Source organism: Xenopus tropicalis, chromosome 4 (genome assembly GCF_000004195.4).
Source record: "Xenopus tropicalis strain Nigerian chromosome 4, UCB_Xtro_10.0, whole genome shotgun sequence".
Taxonomy (NCBI): Eukaryota; Metazoa; Chordata; class Amphibia; order Anura; family Pipidae; genus Xenopus; species Xenopus tropicalis.
This window is the reverse complement of record NC_030680.2, coordinates 110,973,250-110,997,335: the sequence shown is the minus strand read 5'-3', so window position 1 is coordinate 110,997,335 and position 24,086 is coordinate 110,973,250. Positions and strand designations below refer to the sequence as shown.

Here is a 24,086-nt window from a genome sequence, read left to right as displayed (position 1 = left end):
ACAATCTTAGGGCAAATCCATGACTTGCAGAAGTCTGATTGTCAACAGACCATATAGTATGAACTTTGGTAAAGCAGACTGAGCAAAAAAACACGATGGTTTCCTCCTTCAAGTAAATTGTAGCAGATTCTCATAGTTGATGGGCTGATTGTTGGTAACACTGCTCACAGTTGACTGAACTAGCAAACCAGATTGCCTATATATGACACGTACTGCTATTTCTTGATCTGTTCTCTTCTAGTGCACCCATGCCTTATCTTATTGGAGTTCATCTAAGTCTCATGGAGGTAAGTAACGTTTTGGTAAATTAAGTTGAAAAGCAAGTTTTCTTTACCACAAACATTTGCCTAGTATAGGTGCTATTCTAAAAATATTAAGGTATTCAAACTTAAGAATGTAGGTATTCAAGTTCAAGAACTATATGCATTTCTTGGAAACGTAAAAGTAAGGATATTATAGCAGACTCTGAAATTGAAAACTTGACAAGATAGCACAACACATTCAATTAGAGTTGTGAGTTGATTGAACAGAATGGTCCCAATCAGCTTTTGTTGCAGAAATGTAATCACACACAAACAAAAAACACATTGTTCCATTCATTTTCAGTGGGGCTGAAAATCTGTTTTAATAAACTTGGAAAAAAGTACATCAAGTAAAATCTCCAGAGATAATTGCTATTTACTTTCATAAAAAGTTTGCAGCTTTTTAATGCATTTTTTGCCATTTTTTTCTATAATAAATTGTGATTATTCAAACTTTCAAAAGATTTTTTTTTACAGTATTTGCATTTCTTGCATTTCTCTATTTTTTTCCTTGAATTGGAAAAAAAAAACTATGGAGTTTTAATAAATATAAATAAATAAATAAATAAATATATATATATATATATATATATATATATAATTATATATATATATATATATATATATATATATATATATATATAAGTTCGAAAAAGATGCAGCACACAGGTTATTTGCAAAAAAGTGTATTAAAAAGAATCACATCACATATGCGACGTTTCGGACACAGTACATGCCCTTTATCAAGCCTGTAACAGGCTTGATAAAGGGCATGTACTGTGTCCGAAACGTCGCATATGTGATGTGATTCTTTTTAATACACTTTTTTGCAAATAACCTGTGTGCTGCATCTTTTTCAAACTTTCTATTGTGGAGGGGCGAGACGGCGCTCTTAAGTTGCGGAGCACCAGGGTCTACGCTATGGATGAGTGCGGTGACAGGTCTGTTTAAGGTATATATATATATATATATATATATATATATATATATATATATATATATATAGCTATGGCATAATACACTTCTAAAAATCCCATAGGAATGAATAGAACTTGGGTGCCTCATAGAATTGTTTTTACTACTTAAAATATTTTAGAGCTTGCTAATGTAGGAGTTGCTAATAATTACAAACCTGGGGCTTCTGAGTATTGTTTTTGTTACATCTATGCTGCGAGATTCTAAAATTGGCATTCATCTGAATGCACGACATGACAGATGAATAACTGCTGTCTAACTTTACCAGACTAAAAGTGCCATTATTGAATGCATGGCAGACAATGAATTTGTATCATACAAAAAATAAAAAATCTTTAAACACAGATGCCATTTGATTTAAAAATTTTGCTGGGAAATAGATCTTACAGATTAATGAGTGTTACTGACTTGCTTGCACTCTAGTTTGCATTGTAAAACATGTGGCCCAGCTACAAAAGGCAAATCCACATGGATTAACCAACCTTTTTGTTTAATTCCATTTGATTTCAATCAACAAAATATATTTCACATGTATTCATGATAATTACTGTATTTTATGACATTCATACAAAATTAAAATAACAGAAAAAGTGATTTTTTGCTTAAGCCTCTTGATGAAGACAATGCTTTGTTTTAAATCACTTCCTGCTTGTTTTTTTTACTTTTCTAAACTGTTGTTTATGATGGTTTACTCTTTTTATATTAGAAAAGCTGCATTAAAAAGAACATTTTACATTACAGGTTTTGTGTAGGCATGTATAGACATATTTTCTGCATTTTTCTTATTGGTGGAATAAAACAAAACAAATGCAGTTACAGAGGATAGTATAATTTCTGCGCTATGTTATTTCTCCTTTTTCCTATGATGCCTGTTTAGCTTTTGTTTAGGTTAAGAATAAAAATTACTAGCAAAAAGCCCTGTTTGATTTTTTTGGTTTAGTTTTAGTCTCTAAATGACTTTTCCATACTGTTAATTACAATATATTGAATGTTTTTGCACTTCTAAATTATGAAGATAAAATTGGTGTTTTTTTCTACGTTCTTGGCATTTTTTTTGCAAACATTCTGCAGTAGAACATTTCCTAAAATTGTACATTAGTAGCAAGATATGCTTATTTGACAGATTTGCCAAGTGGTGGGAGATCTGATTGTTCTGCACTTAAATTAACAATCAGATCAACTGGGGGCCATTAAAGACCCATTAGTCGCGGACTGCATCCTAGTTCCAGTGTGGTCCAGTGCCCATGGATTTTCCCTGCTGGTCACAACATATATATTTACAGTGTTTTTAGCCCATACACAAGCCAAGAGCGGTCAGGCTGGCACCCAGTTTTACCTTAACCCTGAAACCATTTACCCCCATTTAAAAAGTCACCCATTTGCCCATTAGCATTAACCCATAGCAACCAATAAGATGTTTGTTTTTAAACAGGTGACCAGTAAATGCTACCTGCTGATTGGTTGCTATAGGTTACTGTCCTTGTGCAAACTTAATGCCTTTTATCTAAAGACCTTCATATGTGCAGGAAATCTATAAAATTACCTCTTAGAGATCTTGCCAAAGCATCTGCAGCGCAGCAATAGGTGAGACCACTTTAGATTGACTAAAACTGTGTTTCTCCTGGATGATTAAACACAACTGTATTTGTAAAAAATGATATTATACACAGTGATAGCTTCACTTATATGAATAAATATTAAGTATCTCTTTCCATTAATTCTTTATTAATATACTAACTCATTGTTTACATATATTTTTTCTGTCAGAGGGTAAAAAGCCGCTCACTGGATGATGTTGTCATTCTAAATGTAGATAACAACTCACTAGAAACGCCATTCAATGATCTCTGCTTACTTCCAAGTGACGTGGTAAGTTGTTAAAAGCACATTGCAGCCAAGAGATTTTCTGCATCCGCTTTTGATTTGCCAAACAAAAAACATTTTAAAGTGTGTAATGTAGTATTGGAATTTTCCCCAAACTTACCCCTTATTTTACTGCATTTTACACTAAAATTTTGTCACGATTTTCATAAAACTGCTTGTTGAATATTATTTTTAGTAATTTGTTTAAAATACAAAGCAGATGCATAGCTTACCCTAGGTCCTTCTGTAAATAGTAAATATCAATTTAGTTTGCACCCCTTCTGCTGTCCTTATGACTTTTTGTGGAAGATTGTCCATGTAAATTTTCTAGTCTTATAGTCTTATGACAGAAGAGTTGTTTAGAATACAGTTCTATTATGATTCACTTGTGCTTTATATAGACTGCCATGATTGTTTAGGGCCCTGAAGCGGCGATTTACCGAAGTCACCGAAGTTTACTCTCAAGGCGACTTTGCCAAATTGTGGCGCCGCTTATGCCATCCCACCGGTGATTTACATTCTAGCCAGTGGGATGGCATTGTGGGGAGATTAGTCGCAGCGCGACTAATCTCCCCGTGTGTCAAGGCCCTTACAGTCAGTGATTATTGCATTCATGCTATCCCTATTCTTCAGACTCATTACAATAAATTAAATAGAAATAATGCAATACTGGACAAAAACTCATGTGTCTGATTGGCAAACCTTGTGGTTATGTAAAGAAATCTGAATCATCAGTAAAATTTGTGTATATGACAGTGGTTTAATGCGTATTCTTACTGAATCTGTCCCATAAGACTCTCTAATGTGAAAAGTATGTAAATGGATAATTAATCAGCATCGTATTTGGAGAGCATTTTAATGAATTTCTGCAGAATTATTTTTCATCACAGTCTTGATTCATGAGCCAGTAAGCAGGAGATTTGTAAATGGCCCAAAGACACCCCACATATATATATTTTACTTGACAATAAAGAAATACATTAGAAATAGTAATAGAATGTAATAGGCACATTATACCCAAAGATATTTATCAAATAAGAAAACATGGATATGGCTATGCAATCCATTTCAAATAAGGTGTTCCATACTTTATAGACTGCAAATACACAAACTCATCATAGTGTTATGGGTTTCTCTTTATTTAAAGTTAAGGCTGATTATCAAATGAGCTGTCTATATGAACTGAACATGAAATGTATTTTGTAGCAGATGAATAATATACTGTTACACTTCCAGTTTTCTACATACTACTTCATTGCTTAATGTTCCGTGATTGGAAGATGCTAAATGAGCCATGCTATCAGGATACCTTCAACCTTTTTGCTGTCAGCCTGTGAAGTAGGATGATAGGAAACTAATAAAAGGATTCTGCTGCAGCTGAGGCCTTTATAATCTACCAGTAAACCCCACCCCAATTTTTGCCATGTGTTAACGGATGTGGAGTGCTACTGGTGTCTGAGCCAGTAACCCACTTTTTCCATGCCAGCCAGCTGCAGCTGATAACGTTTTATGTATTTGCTAAATTCTGCTTTCTATCTCCTTGAATATTTCCAGAAATATTATAAATTGAAATGTAGCAGTACTAAAGAAATATAAGCAGTTTCATGAAGCAGTTTTTCTACTTGCAATCAATCTTATCACTCAGAAAAGGAACATGTAAAATATATTTTAACTGCTCATGTGATTTTTATTGTTAGAGTGGTGTCAGTGTCCCCCACTGAGCCTATTAAACATGTCGCTGCCCTTACCTGCCTCTGGTCTTAGGAAGGGCTCCAGGCTGTAAGATATTGGAAGCATGTGATGCTGATTACTAGTCTAGATAGTGCTGATCCCTGCGGAGGTTAGAGGTCACACTTGTCCCCCATTACGAGTCCCTTCTCCACAGGGGTGCCCCGCTGCGTCCCTTACCATAATCTTCCTAATGGCTGCCTTCCAGGATTCGCACATAATATTTCAGATTTACTGGCTGTTACAGACGCTGTCAGCCGGTAGCATTTCCGCTCTTACTAAAGTATTTCAGATTGCAAGAATAAATCAGACTGCAAATGTTTAGAACAAAATAATAAAAATAACAATAAAAAACACGTCCCTTCTTATGGATGAACTATCATATAAAACTATTTTCTTTTTCTTTTACATATCTACATTTTTCCTTTTTTGTGCAGTTGTGAGGAAGAATGGAAATACTAACTCCTGCCAAAATTGTATAAAACTTCCACAGATATTTACATACAAAAAAATACCTTAATAGAGCACTGAGCTCTTCGCTAGAATGCAAATATTTCATAGTAGAAATTTTAAAATGTCTTCTGAAATTTTGCTGGATCAACTTTACAGTAGAAATCTTAAGGCTTACGTCTCTCATGGCTTTTTCCGCTGGTAAAATAAAAGTGCCAGTTTGCTGTAGTCTGCAATATTGAGCCAAAATGGATCACGACAAATTGGCATTTTTTGTCCTTTCTTACAGCACATGGGGCACTATTCAGCTGGCTAAAAATCACATGTAATTGCTTTGTGCTGCCTCCTGTTGACTTGAATATGAAACCCCTGAAAACAATGGTACTAGCACTTTTCACCATGAAAATGTTCACTGGAGAATAGTCAGTCTGAAAAGTGCTTGTACAGGCATTTAAGCTGGATAAGAAACTCCCCATTATGCCTTTGCCTAAGGGTGTACTATTGTAACAGATGCAATGTATGCTCTAGGTTTAGTAACCCACAGCAACCAGCAGATAGGATGGGGCTGGGGCCTCCTTCATCCCGTGTCTCTCAGCACATAATCCTTACAACTTTGTAATTTATTGCAATGTTTGTCCTCCCTGTTTGTATTTTTTTTGTCTTGTATAAATATACAGTGCTGTGTATACAAGTAGTGCCACATAAAAAAGGTACCTACATACATAATACAGAGCTCTGTTGTTTTAAAGCAAACATCTTCTTGTGTGCTAGATTACTAGACCTAGAAACATTTTTGCACATACTTTACCACAGAAGTACATTTTTAAAGAATACAGCTAAAATTTGATTTGGAAATAGATCAAGTAGGAATTGTGCATATAAGCATGTTTGTATTTTTATATATACAATAACAAAATGTACATAAATACAAAATATATTTAGGGGCAAAGAGAAGGAGGTCCTTGCCCCTTACAGTATACTATAAGTTTGTATATGTTTTTCTTGAGAACAAAGGTGGCACATTGGGCTACCAATAAAATATTTATTTCACTATTAACACTTGTTGGGCGCTATACGTTTTGATTTTTTCATCTATCTAGCTATCTATCATGGATAGATATATGTGCTAAAGCAGGATAAATATTGTTTAGCAGTAAAGAAAGTCAAAAAAGTTTTTTGAGTGAAGATGGTGAAGATTGTCATTTACAACATCTCAAGATAATCACTGTAAATGCATATAAAATATAGAAACATATAGGCAAATGTTAAACAGTAGACTTTAAAAGCCTCTTTTTCTCTTGACAGCTCACTGCGGACAGCAGTTTAGGTTTTATTTCATTCAGGAGGCTTCTCTATTCAGCTATAGGGCAGAGCCCATAACTTCAGCACTGTCTTGCTGATCCATAACAAAGATTAAATCAGGGAGTGAGTTGATGTACTTTTTTGTTGTACTTTTTGTGTTCACTTTCACTTTTCAGAATTTAAGTGACATTCGCCCCAAATATATTTTTCACTACTTTGGCCAGCCAGTCAGTATAAAAACCTCTATTTTAAAGACTTATGTGAACTGTTATTCTTTTATAGACAATTACAGAGAAAACTAATATTAAGACTAAAAATATAAGCCTTATGTGCCCATGCTCCAAAATCCCAATCTAAATGTTAAAAGTACCACTAAAGCTAAGCACGTTATTGGGTTATGATTACCTGAAGTATAAGTTGGTGTAAACTGAAAATAGTTTGGCCAGTATCAGTGCAGACCTGAAGAGGTTCAGGCATATTTTAATTTAGTTTCCCAAGTTGCCTGCAGCTTACTTACCTCTGAGCCACTGGAGGAGTCACAAAACACTTTTCTTTAGCATTCATGCATATAATCTGTCAGAAGCTTAGTTCACTAATTTGTTCTAATTAGCAGCCAAATTAGTGTAGGTCATATTTTGACTATTTTAACCCACCCATTGCTTGTAATGTCTGCCACTCTGTTGTGGCTCCTGCATTGGATATTGTTTTTGTACCTTTATCCTTCTAGCGATAACCAATGCATTGTATGGAGCAGATCAATTTATTTTGCAGTGATTTGTTTCATGAAAAAGTGCACGTTCCAATATTTTTGACTGTACATTGTAACAAACTACAAACAGTTTGTAGTTTTGTTGTATGATTTTGATTACAATGTTGATAAAAATATATAACAGTAAAGGCTGGTGTTGCAGCCGAAACGTCAGTTGTCGTGCCTCTTCAATAATGCTTTCAAAAATGAACTTTAAGTCCTGTGTGTGTGGCACCTAACTTCTGGATTCTATATAGATATATATATATATATATATATATATATATATATATATAAACAGTTCAGTACTTGTAATTATTATTTAACTGCTAAAAATTACAGTAGCCCCATATTACTAATTAAGTATGCAGCAATGCACAGCTTATGATGGCTCTTAGCATTTTGGTGCCTCAACTTGTTTTCTGAGAAATGCTGGTGATTCAGAATACTACTTGACATTGTTGACTTTTATGCTGCTGTAAACAGCACCACCCACAGAGCAAGCAGGGATTAAAGGAATGGAATAGTTAATGTATGTCATGTATCTTCTCAACATGTTATTTATTAAATTCAAATTTTACTTGCATTAGTTGCACACAATATTTTTGCTAAATTTTTAAATGTAAAATTCCCTTCAAAACAAAGTGAATAGCACACACAGTTTAAGTGTTTCCATACCATAATCTAGCAGTAGAAGTCCAGAGTGTTACACTATAGCTGATATAGTACACTGACACAGAGGGTTGACATTTTCAGAGAGGTCATATAAATGGTTCAAATACAAGCTCCTCTGGTTGTGAAAGGGTTAAGTATGTGTTAGACCTTGCATTCTCTCTGTCCTTCATAATTACACCCAGTGGGGCATCCTCTTCCCTTTGATATACTTACATACAAGCACCGCACACAACAGAATGTCACTACTGGTCTACTGCAATGCCCTTGTCACCCACTGCTTTGTCCCCTCCTCCCTTTTCACTCTCTTTAAGCTTCTTTTGGTCCTCATTAGTGGTCTTCCAGGATTACATGCTAATTAACTTGACTTTTCTATTATAATCATTAAGTAAGACCCTAGTGCTTGTTCTCTCAGGACATTTTAACCCTTTTGGGCTAACATTATCATAGGGTTTAAATCAAGATCTCTACAGTTATGGTTTATAATAATATATTCTTTACTAGTACTCACAAACAATACCAAAGACTCTGTGAACAAAACTGTAAGTCAAGGGGAGTGTGAGCATACAGTCATATAGTGTGAGGTTTGTGTATTCTACTAAAGAAAAAAAATATACATTTATTTACACTACTTTCACTTGTTTGTTATACTTAAAAACAATAGGAATTGAAGGTTATGATTCAAAGTTGTCTCTATCATAGAGAAGGTGCTAAAGGAAATAAGTGGAAAACTTTGGTGGACTTTAGACTGTGGAATTTGATAACTGTGATAGATGATATGTATTTAAGACCAGCTAATAGATGATGGAGTTACATTGGTGATTATTGCATTGGTGCATTCTAAAGTTCCAGGTATGAATGCACATTTGTTCCTTAGCGTGGTTCATACCTAGATGATAAATGAGGAAGACATTGTGTTTGGGGTGGTACCCTAATGTAAAAAGATTTGAATGGGAATGACTAGAAAACTGTTAGCTCAAAAATGTGTTGAATGTAAGAGATGGCTGTGTGTTTGATAACTGCTGCAACTTTACCTGAGCTGAACATAGAATGTTTGGCACATAAAACATATGCTTTTTATATTATTGGAAAAGGGTCGTTTTATATAATAGCATATACAAAAAAATTCTGTGGAGCCCTTGAGTGCACTAGGGGCCATAAAATTTCTAGGCCCATTAGCCTCCAGGTTGGACAGTCCTTCTCTTTTAGGAGTTAACATTTGTAACTCTATCTTGGTGTAAAACTGCATTTCCAGATAGAGATGGTAAAACATGGGTCACACTGGACCCTTACCTAGATGGGTTCTCACTAAGTAGAGGAGGAATGAAGATGGTGCAACTACATGTCCCTGTGTAGAAACAAAATAGGATGTTTGCTGTTGTTGCAGACAAAACAAAAGGGATTTATTGTCAAAGATAGCACAGGAATCATGCTAACAAAGCAATGAGGTTGTATTGCTGTTGTCAGATACAGTCCAATGTCAAGCAGTACAATATGACTGTAGTGTGGAGATGCTTAGTAGGTAACTGTTGACCTGGATGCTACTGTTCTCAAGGGAGTCCAGGAGCAAATGTAATATCACCCCTTTTAGGCCACCAGCTAGTGGTCTGGATCCTCTCAAGTGGAAACTGTTCAGGAGCAGTATGCTAAGCCTGAATCCCTTCAGCACTGTGGTCCCTTCAATTTAAGCCAGTCATGTCCCCACACACCTATTGACTTCAATGCATTTTGCCTAAAAAATATACAAAAAAAAAGCAGATTGACTTTAGTGCATTTCACAAATTTTTGCTAACCACTCTATGGTGATCTATGTAGATAAGATATCTTAGATACAGAGGCTTTTGCCTAAAATGGCACTTGTAGGGGATTTCCATCCACAGGGAATGTTAACCCTATGAGTCCCTACATGCATAAATAGAGTATACTTGTTAGTGCAGTGCATACAATGGTCAATTCAGTGTTGCAAACTGCAATATTTGCTGACATAGCTTGGCTAGATGGTGACATTCACTTTAAGGGTAAGAACACATTGAGTGGTTCAGATGCCATCAACTTTGAAAAACAAAGCGTTGGGAAGGGCTTTTCACCTGCAACTCCTACTGTTGCCGGTGGAAAGCCTTTTTGGTGCAGTTTGTCGCCTGTGATAGCAGAGATCTATTATGGGTGACTGAACTGCTCCGTGGGTTCTTACCCGAAGGGGTAATACAGATACTTTGTATGTAGCTTTACAAGGAGCTTAACTTTATATCTTAAATAATCAGAGCAGTCAAGATAAGATTTTATTGTAACATATATGCTTCCGAAACATACTACAATGCTCCAGTCTCCCCTGCCCTCCATGCTTCTCTGGGGAAAGTGATATGTTACAGTTCCACCCATGAGGTGGCTACAAAGAAGGGATGTAGATAATGAAACATGAATTTTTAGAAGGCCCAGGGAGAGGCAAGTGAGAGATATTGTATTCTCACCTTGAAATCCCCTAACCTTCCTTTCCATTAACAGTTCAGCAGGTGCAACATATGCTTTTTAACAATTGCTCAGAGATATCGGCTGACCCTTTGTGTTTGAGGTTGGAGACAGGTGGATATGTTTCACCCCTCACAGGGTCAATTACCCAAGTGCTAATTCACTTTGTGTGAGCTCTGTCCCATGCTTTGCTTTCCTCTCCTTCCCTATGTTTGTATTTATCTTTTCTCTTATTTCCCTTTTCATATACTTTCTTTCATGATGCTTTCCTTTCCTTCCTTTTCTCCTTTTTTTATTTAACAGTGTTGATTTACAGCCATTTCTCTCTCCCCCTGCTAGTTTTACCCCCTCCCTTTTTGCCATCCTCTATATTTGTCTCTGAAACAACCAGTTCCATTTATTTTCTGCTGCTCTTGATTATCTTATATTTTTTTCTAGTACAGACCTATTGCCATTTCAGGGTCATCATCATCATAATATATTTATATATGACCAGGAAGTTACAAAGCACTTTATTTTAATATGTCCATCAGTGTTCCTTTTACAACCTATGTCATTTTTAATGTACCTCTCTCATTTAGTCTCCCAAAACATTTTTCAGGTTGCAACTTTGAAAAGCAAATTGAAGAAACAGTCAACATCCACAGGAGATGGGGTGTCCAGAGCCTTCCTAAGAGCCCAGGCTTCCTTGTTTGGGTCATATAGAGATGCTCTCCGATATAAACCTGTGAGATACACCACTTTTTTTTCATATGCCACTTTATACTTTTTCTGTGTATATATTATAGGTCTTCTTTTTGTAAGCCTTGCATGTAATTTATTGCATGTGTGTTTAGATGCATTTTTCTGTTTGCCCCACTTACTGCTCACTAATTATTAACCCTTGTTATCTTATTCAGGGTGAGCCTGTCACATTCTGTGAGGAAAGCTTTGTATGCCACCGTTCCAACACCATGAAGCTATTTTTAGAGACAGCTGTTAACCTACAACTTTTCAAACAGGTATTTGATATTAAATATACAATCACATATAACATTATTTTTTCTACAGGGCTTCATTTAAGATAGCAGCGGGCCCTGGACAAAATTTTATTGGTGGGGCCCAAAAAAATTGTGATAAAAGTACATGAAGCCAGGCAGTTAAGAAGTGGTCTATGCACACCCTGGAATCAGTAGATATGATTCCATGGTGTGCTACCTGTAGACCAACAGCCTCAGAAGCAGAAAAATTACTGAATCGAGATGCCACAACAACAAAGGCAAAAAAAATTTAAAAGAACCATTCCATAGAGCTGTCCCAGTTGATTAACTGTAGGATGATTCTGGCAAAAGTTATTACATATGAAAGGTATGCTAGTGGCCCCGCAATCCTGTTAAGCCCTGGGAAGATGCCCCTTTTACCCATTATTAAAATGTCCCAGTTTGTCTGTATTGATGAACAAGAGGTGATAGCACATGCAACTATGTTAACTGTTTTTATTGTCCTTACTGTTTTAACACTTCTATCTAAGACCGGGATAGATAAAATAAGGATCTTATAGTAATCCTTAATATGGGTTCCTCTTATTATTTTAGCCACCATTATAAATATAATTTAACACACTCATTTTAAACCCGTATCACCATCTAGAGTACTAGTAAGCCCACTGAGCTGCATTCTTGAATCAGGTGGGGCTGCTTGTGCAGCTTGGAAAAAGAGACATGGTTCATTATATATGTAATACCATGCAGAATATAAAGTATATATATTACAGACAAAATTATAAAATGTGAATATGTTGGAAAACTATGTGCAGATCTTTCTAACAGTAAGTAATGCATCACATTTCTTCTGAAGCTTTCTGGTTCTCTCTTACAACAAATTGTCCTTTCTATCAAGCAGCAGAAGCAAACACTTTCAGTCTTTTTGCAGGGATATGTAGGGCAGGCCCATAAATTACCCATGATAATGGCAAATCCTCTTTGATTTATAGGATAATGAAAAATACCCCCAACAAAATACCACAGTCCCACCACACTGTTCAAAGGGAGACTCTGAGACCCTGCACCTTATCTTTCTGTGCTCTGGCCATGAATCAACCTCATATGAACTAGAGCCAAAAGCAATCTATAATTCTCCTCAGTATCTTTATGACCAAATAACAATATACTGTTTTTCTCCGTGCATCATTAGCTTGCTTTGGTATATGCTTTTATAAAATGAGCATGTAGGAAAATACAACACTATTGACATAGGTTGAAGTGGAAACACATAATAATAAGGTTATATGAATATAAGAGGCTACTCGGTGACTTAAAAGCAAGACACAGTCATCTAAGTTTACTTCTAATACCCCTTATAATCATCAGTAGGAATGTGTTTTCTGCTATAATACATGAAATGCCAGTCCACAATAGGAAGAAGGACCTTTTGGTTTTATTAGCAATATCTTGTGTCTGTGACATCATTCATTTATATAGATTGTGGGCTAATATTGAGGCCTTACAGCTGTTGTTACATTGTGTTTTTTTAATTAACTTTTCCATACAGCAGAAACCATGGCATGGGAAATTTTTTTTTTGAACCATAAATTAGTTTTTGTTATAGAGAGGATGAATAGAAAAAAAATAAATAAATAATTCAAGAATGATAAAAAAGTTAATACAATGAAGATCTGTTGCAAAGTCATAAAGATTAGTTCCAACTACAGCAAATGAAAAAAGTGGGTTCTTACAGCTTTGGAGCTGCAAAATTGACATTGCAGGCTTTTGGGGTAATGTTCTAAACAATCCAAGTTTGCCACTTGCTTAGTAACCCCTAGAAGCTGATCAACAGGTGCTTTAACTGGGCAGCTGTTTGAAAACACACATTGCTATGGGTTATTAGATGTGGACAAACAATATTTTTTATAAAAAAAAACAAATTACACTGTAAACATTTTAAAATAAAAAAAATAAAAATTGTTTTTTTTAGTTTGGAGTAATGAACTGGAGAAGCCTTTTTATTTACTTTTATTATTTTGTATGAGTTTTGAATTATCAGCTTTCCTATTCTGTCTATTTCAAGCCTGCAAATCAGTAAGTGGTATGGTTGCTGACCAATATATGCTGATATATATATATATATATATATATATATATATTGCTGATCCAATATAACACATGAACTATGAGAGTCCAGTTTTATTATTAGTCATATTTGTTATTGCTTTTCAGACCTTTACCATTCTGACTTCCAAACTACTATTAGGGTTACTACTATTTAGGGTTAGATTCCAAGCCTCAGAACTGTATCAAAAATAAATAAATGTAGTTTGTCTTTAAATAATGCTGCCTACATCATAATAAAAGTTAATTTTAAGGAGGACTACCCCTTTAAGGGCAATGGCACACAAGACTTTTAATGGCCTCTGTTCTCCAAGGGAGAGCTGTGGCAATCAACCATTAGTAGAAGAGAAGAGTAAGAGCAGGTCTACTGGATTTTGCCATTTGGGAGTGGTTTGTGGATTGCCCTTTCTGCCTGTGGACTATGAATACTGTGATGTCAGATAAGATCCAGTACTGTATATTTGTTTTGATTATAAGATTATAGAGGAAACTCCCACAAGGTATAGAGCAAAAGAGCATTTTTAAAGCTTTCTGACCTCTGTCTCCATTTCTCCTGTCATTTCAGTTTATTGACAGCCGACTAGAGAAGCTCAACTCTGGACGAGGGTTTACAGACCTATTTGAAGAGGAAATTACTTCAGGTGGTTTTTGTGGCAGTTATTTTGTATGCATGAATTTAAGAAAAAATTACAAAAGGCATATTTCTAATATGGGTTTCACATTGTGCTGCTACAGGTAATGATATTGTTCCTCTTTTGTATTTCAGGAAATTCTAGTTCATACCAACAATGGGTGCACACAATGAAGGCAAGATAATTAAGTATTCTTGTTATTTGTAAACATTTGATTATGTAGCATAGTATACTGTACATTACACTAAGGCTGTGGATCCCAAGTTGTCTGCTCAATTTAAACGCTGCTATGTATGTATGTATAACTTTATTTATAAAGCGCCACAAGGGTACGCAGCACTGTACAATCTTACAGAATACAAAATTACACACAGGGAGGACAAGTGATATAATAAATAAATACAATAAATATATATATATATATATATAAGTGCCATGTGGTATGAGACACAGTAGGAAGGAGGTCCCTGCCCCGTAGAGCTTACAATCTAAGTAATAGGGCCTGTGCTGAACATCATTTTTGCGTGTTGTTTTAATTGCAGTCACGATCAAAACAAATTGCCTGTCCACTGAGAAGCCCCCGGTTTAAACAAACTCCTTCCTTCCTCACAGTTGAAGTTTTGTTATACAGAGCTATTCTCCATGGAGCAGTGATTGTGCTCCTACAAACCATGTGACTTTACTTTGAATTTCATATTTTGCCATGGTTAGAAAAAATAAAAACCATATATAATTCATAATTGAAAACAATAAGCAAAAAGTATGTTCAGCTCAAGCCCGATTCGTGGTGAAATGTTGAAAAGGATGAATACACAACGTTCATTCAGATCTATAGCTATATATTATCTTGTGCTGAATAGTACAGTTTTGGGATGTATTATCCAGATTGCTCTATTCTTTGGCTATTCTCAGAGGACTGAAGCACCAACTGAAATTCTCCTGGAAGTCAGCACTGCAGTGGCACAGTATGTGCTAAGCAAATTAGACAGCTCTCCACATAAAGGCAGGCTGATCAATTCTAGATCAATTTAATAGAATATTTGGGAATGCGGTTTTTTTTTTTTTTTTTTGGTTTTTTTTTTTTGGAGAATTCAAGAGACTGTAGGCTGTTTCCCTGTTTGTATGTTTGATATTGTAGTAGTTTAGATAAATTATAGATAAGAGATAAACAGCTTAGTTTTTAAAAGTAAAGAAGAATAAAGAATTGATAAATATATTCAGCTTCGGTGCAAAGATGCACTTGATAAATGTTGTTAGGACAAAGAGGATGAATGGCCAAATCACTTTTTTGAGCTAATTGTTATTTGTTGCTGTCCGGTTTGATGGTAAATATCCATTCATTTTTTGTAATTGTAATAGGCATCAAAGCCAAATGAGATGGGATTTTATCCCCAATGCTTATGAACTCTAGCGTTCCTATAATGTAAAGCAGTGTGGCCCAATTTTTACAGGTAGAAGGCCAATTACTTCTCATATAGCATGTTTGAGGGCCGGATTAAATTAAAATGATGATGTCATACAGTAAAGTCTGAGGGCCGTAAAAAATCTTTAGAGGGCCACATCCAGCCCGCGGGTCTCCAGCTGGACAGCCCTGAGGTAGAGTATCACATTGGGACTACTAAAAATAATTTAAAGATGAAAGAAATGATTAAGGCAGCCCCAATGGTTATAATCTCTTACCTGGGTAGAATTCCGCCATATTTCTTCTTGTGTCAGGGATTTTTGCTGCAGTCCTAGTCTGTGCACATGCTCAGTAGAGCAGTAGGCCTAAAAAGTTGGCACTCTCCCCTTTCCTTCTCCTTTCAGCATTAGAAATATGAAATAGGACTGTTACAGCTTAAAAATCCGTAAGACAAAATAAATAATAAAAAAATATAAGAGAACTATTAAATAAGATATGAAATAGGAGTTCTATAGCCATCAACAAAGGTTTATGCTAGCTTATTTAAAATATTGTACACAGTGCTGTTATTATAGAAAAAGTAAATCACTCAATAATGCGTTTCCTGATTATATTTTTTCTCATATGAACCTCTATATCTTAGTTTTCCTTAACATCCAGGGTATTAAATATGCAGTTCTTTGTCAAGATAGTATATATATCTATCAAAATTTTTATTTTGATCCCTGCCAATGCCCTAAAAGTAAGTTGTGGTATAAGATTTCGCAGTTGGTGGGCTAGACAAAGGTCATGTTTTGGATGTTGTTCATTTTTAGTTATTAATTGCCTCTCATTTTACAGAAGGGAGGCTCTCTGATTAACACTGCAGTGATAAAAGCCAGCCCAGCTATGAAGAGCGCCTATAAGTTTGTAAGTGTATCTGAAACCGTTCTATTGTATAATTATATTAAAGCAAATCATGTCTAAAAGTCATGATCTGTAAAAAATGTGCCAGCAAATATATAACTACAAAAATATAAATATATATATCAGTTCCCTTTTTAAAAATAATTTATTCTCATCGTTTCTCCTTTCTGTAAGGGGACTCAGCTCTAGGGCAGTGGTACATGGAGAGATTAGTCACCCACTGTTACTGCTACCATGGGCAACTAATCTCCCTGAAATGCCTTCCCAACAGCAATAAAATCACATTTTATTTTCTGATCCCAAGCAGTCTACTGAGAAGTACTTTGTATAAATAAACCCCACCATTCCCTGGATACCATATGTCAGTGCTGTCCAACTTCTACGGTGCCGAGGGCCGGAATTTCTCTAGCATACATGGTGGAGGGCCGCTAATGGAAGCCAGTTTTGACCACTCCCCTTTTTGAAACCACACCCACTTCAACCCACACCTATTTTATCACAATGGTGGTAGCACAGCAAAATCCCAAATGCTTGGTCCTTACTGTGGGGATATCAACCATCATTCATATGTGAAAGAATTATGTCATATTAAGATATACCCTTAAATTCCATATGCCTCCTCCTCCCCTGTGGATAGCAGAGCAACCCCCAGTACATAATTACACACCTTAGGAACCATTTAATGGCTATTTACAACTGCTAACAAACTCCCACAACAAACCCCTGCCAGGTTCACCTCCCACAAGCAGCATAGGGCAAGCAGAGTATGGCACACACAGGCAGCACTCTGCCTGTCCTATGCTGCCTGTGTGTGCCATACTCTGCCTGCCCTACCCTGTCTGTGTGTGCGCCATACTCTGCCTTCCCTATGCTGCCTCTATGTGCCATACTCTGCCTGCCCTACCCTGCCTGTGTGTGCCATACTCTGCCTGCCCTACCCTGCCTGTGTGTGCCATACTCTGCCTGCCCTACCCTGCCTGTGTGTGCCATACTCTGCCTGCCCTACCCTTCCTGTGTGTGCCATACCCTCCCTGATCTATGCTGCCTGTGTGTGCCATACTCTACCTGCCCTATGCTGGCTGTATGTGCCATACTCTGCCTACAGTCTGAGGTGTGAAGAAGTGAACAATGGGAGTGATTACAGTCTGAGCCTGAGGTGTGAACACTGCAGGGGGTGAACAATGTAGGTATTAAAAGGTGTGAAAAACACAGGGGATTACATGTTTAAACAATACAGAGGGATTACAGCCTGAATCTGAGGTGAGAACCATGCAGGGGGCCAGTTAATCTCAGTACTGATACCATTTAATGCTTACTCAAAGGTAAGCCATCAAAACAGCCAGACAGGTGGGGGGCCACACAGAGGGGGGTCACGGGCCGCATGCGGCCCGCGGGCCGCCAGTTGGACAGCACTGCCATATGTTATTTTAGATAAAGAGCAGTTCATTATACAAATGGTTTTTTAGTGGACTGCTGATGTCTGACTTCATGACTCTGTGGCATCATGAAGTAGAAAGTGGCTTTACGCATACATATTGCTTCGTTTTACGTCATGTGAAGTTTCCTGCAGGAATAAACTTTACGCATCTTCAGAAAAAGAATTGATGCCATCCTACTACTGATGGCTATATTGCAGGTGGGAAGGCGTTTTGGGGTGATTAGTCGGCCATGGTAGCCAAGATTTAACCATGGGCGACTAATCTCCCCGTGTGCGATTACACTTCAGCTGGCCATACATTTACTGCTAAAATGGTATGAAACTTTTCGTACGATTTTCGTGTGTGTGGGCTCCAAATTATTGTCCTTATAATTTTTGTACCATGCCGATTTCGGTTTGATAATGATAAAATCTGCACGATTTGTGCATCTGACAATATACTCAAGGGACCTACAATGGAAGTCACTTTCGTACGATTGGGGTCTGCCAACTATTTCATATTCAGAACATTCTCCGATTTGTATTTTAAGGGCTTCATCCTACAGTTTCAGTCTGAAGGTTAGTTTCAGATAGTTGCATTTAAACATATGACCGATATCCGAACGTTCGTCAGAAGACTAAATCTGAACGTGTACGGCCATCTTTAGTCAGTTTGCGGTTAACAGTGTTATTTCTTTTAAATCTGTATTGTTTGTTTTCTGCTGATAAGTTAGCACTGCAGCAGTGTTAACCTTCCATTTTTTTTTTAAACCTCTCTAGTCACTGGATCACTGGCAGAACCAGGGCCATGTTAAATGGAAAATAAACACCAGTTTCAGCATTGGTTCAGTGAACAGGGCTTTTTTCAAATACTTTTTTCCTATTCTTTTAGTTAGGAAGTATCTATTTTATGTTTTATTTGGCACTAAAAAGCCCTTTGTACAATGAACTGATCTTTACCTAAAAAGATAACAGTATCGGGGGGAATTGTGGGGTCTATTTATACAGAATGCTTGTCAGTTGACTTCTCTTTTGTTTGGCTTTGCTCTTGGGGATCAGTAAATAAAATGTGGCTTTAGATTTATTATCAAACTTAAATTATAAAAACCCTAGATATTTCCTAATTTAAAAAACAAGTAAAACATGTGTTCAACAGTGTTGCAAAAGTGTGTGTGCTATCTCTTTAAGGAACTGGTGGTCTCAGGCAGACCCCCCTCCACAAAACATGTTGCACTAAAATCTACTTAATGCACACATATTTTCTATTGTTGTAGAGGTGGTATATAGTTCACCTGGAAAAAAATACTAGCTACATATGAAAACCAGAAAAAGCAAAGCAAAGTTAAAAGAAAATGTATTCACATTTGATCTATCAATACAGTCTCTTGTGTGTGTGTGCATTTTTCAATCTGGCCTTCTGGTGCCGAGTGCTCAAGGACTGTGAGGCAGGGGGCAGCTAAGTGAAGGTTTCTTTTCTATTCTTTGTGCTGTGCAGTGCCTGTGCACTGGATGGGCACTTTTCAGTTCTTTTAAGAAAACACCTCTTATATAATTATAGATGTTGTAAAATGTCTTCTGTAATAAAATGAGTGAAGTTTCCATCTAACTCTGCCCAGTATTGGGGGGACAAAAGCAAGCAGAACTTCACAGCCCCACCCCTATGTGGGACATCACAAAAAAATAACATCTCTGCTAAGGATGGCAGCTTTATATAGGCAGCATTGTTACATAGTTTAGGTTATTTTTTCTATCAAGATCAACTTTTCTTTGTATCGCTGACTCCCAATAGATCCCAGTATTTCCCAGTAGCTCTAGTTTAACAGATGCCATAGGGTTCCTCCTGCTGAAAAGTTCTGTTATTTCCGGGGAAAGCTTATACGATTAAAGGGGCTGATGGTGGGCTGTCAATAAATACCCCTTTTTGCCCATGTAACAAAGTGTCCCTGCTGAGCACTTTGTGGCTTCTGGTTGTTGTGTGTTACAACTCTTGCTCAGATTTCTAGTTCAGAACAGATGCCTCTTTTACTGTATATCTGACTTCCCTGTTTTAACCCGTAACTGTGACGGATTGTCTGTTTCCACAGGCTAAAAATCAGGCAAAGCAGGGTATCAAGGAGGTGAAGAGCAAACTTAAGCACAAGGTGAGATGGTTGTCCTTAAAATAGTAATATTATATGTGATTGGTATAATGCTTTCCCTGTTTAATCAATATTATTATAAAAATGATAAAAAAAATTTAATTGGTGGAGCAGATGAAATGTAACCAACATGCCAGTTTATTGATTAATCCCTTTAAAATGAATTGCATCTTTAGGTTATATATCCCTGCAAAGATCTCCTTTATTACATATTCAGTGGACCAAAGGAGTCAAGTTCTATCATAGAAAAATTGATTTGCAAAGGAAGAAAATATTCTGTGTTTCCACAAAAAACAGGTGTAAAATAACACATTTATACCCCTGGTCATGATGGTGCCACATTTCTTTGCTGCGGTTCTAATTTTTAAGGGGTGTCTGAGCCCCCAAAAGTGAATTGTTGTGAACTTGCTCAGGGTGGTGCATTCATTTTTTGTTTCTAGTGGTTACTGAAATATTAGCAGTTTTAGACACTTGTACTGCTAATACCAGGTTCTTAGCTCAGCAGCTCTCTTTTAAGACTTATGCACTTTCTATGCACTTCTTTCTATGCACTTCATGTATTTAATTTGAATGTAGTTCTCGGTTTAAACCAAAAGCCTATTAACAAAACCGTCTAAAGCTGAAAAAAAAAAATGCTGGCTCTATCAGTCTCACTATAGTGATCTGTCGACAACACACAAAAAGATGCCCAATGAAATACCTCTTCCAATTAAACATGGAATCCAAATTATTTTTAATAACACATCCATATCTGATATAAATGTATAAAGTGTGTAAAATCTGAACTATCATGTATTGCCTACCCTTCCCTTTATGCCTCAGACATAGAGGCAGGGCAGTCAGTTACTCATTCACCCTCTCTCCTCACCATCTATAGTTGTGCAGCCGTGCAAGGGGATAGACATTAGGTTCCCCCATTCTGGCAAATACACAAGATTTTGACATGATACAAAGCTTGCCTAAATAACAGTGTCCACAAAATGTGGTACCTGTCTGCTTGCTGTGATTGTAAATTCCAAGACTGACAGAAACATAATGTTAATCATTTATATAGTGTAAGTAATGTTTTTTTTCTCAATGAACATGATAGAAATGGATTTGGAATGATTTTTTAGGGTAACCAGTCCGCTTCAACCACTCTTGCCTAAAACTGCAGGAATCATAGTAATTCCTTGCCTCTAAGTCCTTGACAATTCCTAAGTAGCCAAGGGCCATCTTGTAATCTAAACATAGTGCTCCTTACAATAGTACAGGAATTATTTTCTTTAACCCTCTTTCTAATCGAAAGGGCAAATTCATACTCTTTTCTGCTCGCTGCCAATCTGTGTGTTCCTATGCATTTACGTACAATGAATTAGGGAAAGGGTTGTTACATTTTAGAATATTATAGATAGGTAAATGTATAGTAGTGGATTGAATATCCGTGAGACATATCATTATTTTAATTGTATTATGAATTGTGTTAATTATATAATTTAGACATGTAAAAGCAGAGCATTTTATCCCCATTTCACATATTCCTTTAATACCACAGATTATGTGCCAGGTTGATAGTGTAATACCTGCTGCAGGTTCTCACAGAGACAAGACAAAAGGACCTGTGGATAAATTAGGACCTAAAAACTCCTCCTCCTTACTAATAGATCATATTAATGTGAATTTGATTGTGGGGGCACATTTCTCTTGCAGGACATTGAGGAAGAAGATTCAGAATATAATTTACAGTGTACACACTCCAACACGTTCCCATTAAACCACTCACACCGACAAAGTGGTCAAAGAAGAAAATTATCACAGGTGAGGCAATTTATCTCCTAAACCCCAGGGAAACTGGGAAAGCAGGAACATTTTTTCATGCTCAAGCCATGTGTTCTAGCAAGCCAGAGTCCAGTGTAAGAAACACACTACTTTTGCTATTGGTATATGTAGTGGCTTCTTAGGCTAGTGGTAAATGCAGTGTGGCTCTTGGTACATGTAGTGACTCCTTTGGCTAATTGTACATGTAGTGGCTACTTAGGCTAGTGGTACATGTAGTGACTCCTTAGGCTTATTGTACATGTAGTGGCTACATAGGCTAGTGGTACAGGTAGTGACTCCTTAGGCTAGTGGTACAAGCACTGGTGCTCCTTAGGCTAGTAGTACATATAGTAGCTCCTTAGGCTGCTGGTACATGTAGTGACTCTACACCTATAACTGACAGGCTGAGAAGGGACAGTCAGGTTGGCAAAACAGTCAGGTTCAGGAACCTCAAGTAACTATTACTTACAGAAGCAGAACTATCGGCAAAAAACTAACATGACCAATAGGTAACTTTTAATGTACATTAATATTTTGAACAGTAGATTTTTAGTGTCCGTATCGCTGTAATGTAAATATGAAGGCTACAGCAGATATTCCCTAGAGGTCTTAATTAAGACTTAATTAAGTGGGGTAATAAATATTTTAGTTTTCTCAATAGCAGTCTGCGTATTCAGGCTTGTTGTGTGCCAGTGCCAAGGTCGGGGTAACTATACAGGACCACTTACCTAAAGCTGCTCATATAAGCCAAAATTTGATGCAGTGCAGTTTTGATCAATAATGCCCAAAATAAAAATACCAACTGTCTGTGTATAGGTATAGGCCAAATAGTCAAGTGTATATACGCTTTAAGTATTCCCCAGTATTGATAGATTTTCTGCCTTCATATTTCACATTATGTGGCCAAAAGACCATCTCCCCTTTGGCTGGAGTGGCATAAATGTCGCCTTCTGTGAAGTGAAGACTTCACTATCTTGCAGTCTGGTGGACAAGCCTCAGTTTGGCATAATGATATGGATATGAGAGGGTTTCCCTATCTTCTATAAAGGCGTTGTAATTCTGTCTCAATAGTCTAATTTGGTGAGTAATGCTAAACAACTAGGGTGTCCTGCTGTTACGTTGTAGTAGGAGCATTGCCAAGATCATTAATGGCAAGTAAGCAATCCCCTTTTGTGCTTGTTAGATACCCAATAGTACTTTAACTTTAAAGTTTTTTAACTTTATAGTTTATTAGGACCATAAAAAAGTCTATTCTTTGAAGGATTTGTTCAGTGATCTCATGTTCTGTTATCATTGTTATTCATTGCCTAGATTATAAATTGCATTTTGTGTTTGTTGGTTTCCCATTGCCATTACAGACTACTGTGCTGTTTCATGAATGTACCTTAATTCTACTCCTCTCTCACTATCACATTGTTCACCATCGCCTTGCTACTATTCTGCTGAATCTGTTCCTCTTCCCAGTGTGCTCCACTAATTAGTAACACTGACTTCCTCGTTAGCCTGGCAGCGTTTGTGAAAATGTCAACATTCCGCTCAAAGAAATTCCCCAATTAGACCTGGAAAAAAAATCCCAGCATTAATTCTTGGGCTCTGTGACAGCCAAGGGGGAAATAGGTTGTGAAATATACCCAGTCTTTGTCCGAGGTATGCTGCTTCATTGCATACATAGTCCTTAAACAAGTAACTTCTGTTAGTACCCTTTGGTTTCCATATTTACAATAATGCCAGTGCCTGCATAGTTTGTCATAAGTATTCTACATATTATTTAGTTCTGCTTGCTATTTAATCAGCATTTGTTGCAAAACTAACACTATCATGGCTTTACAATTATCTCCTCCCCTAGTTTCTTTGTGGACAGACATCAGAAAGGAATAAGGAAGCCCTTTATCTGCTCCCACTTTTATTCCAGAAATGAACTAGTTTCAGCCATTTGGTTTTACTAATCTCAGTGCTGAAAACATTTACTTGTCCTTCGTACCAGATAGTTTTAATCCACCTGTAATGATTAAAGGAAAATGTTCCAGTGTGCGTATAATGAATTTGTTTTTGTTGTAGTCACTCGTTGCATAGCAATTAATGCTGAATAAAATGTCAATTTAAGAATTGTGTAATTGATGTGCCGTGTGGCTACAAAATGTACTGTACGTGATGTTCTATCAGTACTAAAGCCTCTGACTGAATATCTGCATTACTTGGTGA

General features: G+C 36.7%; 1 protein-coding gene across 8 annotated transcripts in view; it reads left to right on the top strand.

Moving 5' to 3' along the window:
• The window catches only part of dennd1b (DENN/MADD domain containing 1B), a 123,832-nt gene that overhangs the window by 89,476 nt on the left and 10,270 nt on the right, over positions 1–24,086 (top strand). For all 8 annotated transcript variants that reach the window (XM_031901031.1, XM_012962506.3, XM_012962504.3 and 5 more), the window contains 9 exons: positions 242–287; positions 3,045–3,146; positions 11,108–11,233; positions 11,406–11,507; positions 14,158–14,233; positions 14,359–14,399; positions 16,467–16,535; positions 20,034–20,090; positions 21,777–21,884. In XM_031901031.1, coding sequence (XP_031756891.1) covers positions 242–287; positions 3,045–3,146; positions 11,108–11,233; positions 11,406–11,507; positions 14,158–14,233; positions 14,359–14,399; positions 16,467–16,535; positions 20,034–20,090; positions 21,777–21,884 — 727 coding nt within the window. The remainder of the gene's footprint in view (positions 1–241; positions 288–3,044; positions 3,147–11,107; positions 11,234–11,405; positions 11,508–14,157; positions 14,234–14,358; positions 14,400–16,466; positions 16,536–20,033; positions 20,091–21,776; positions 21,885–24,086) is intronic.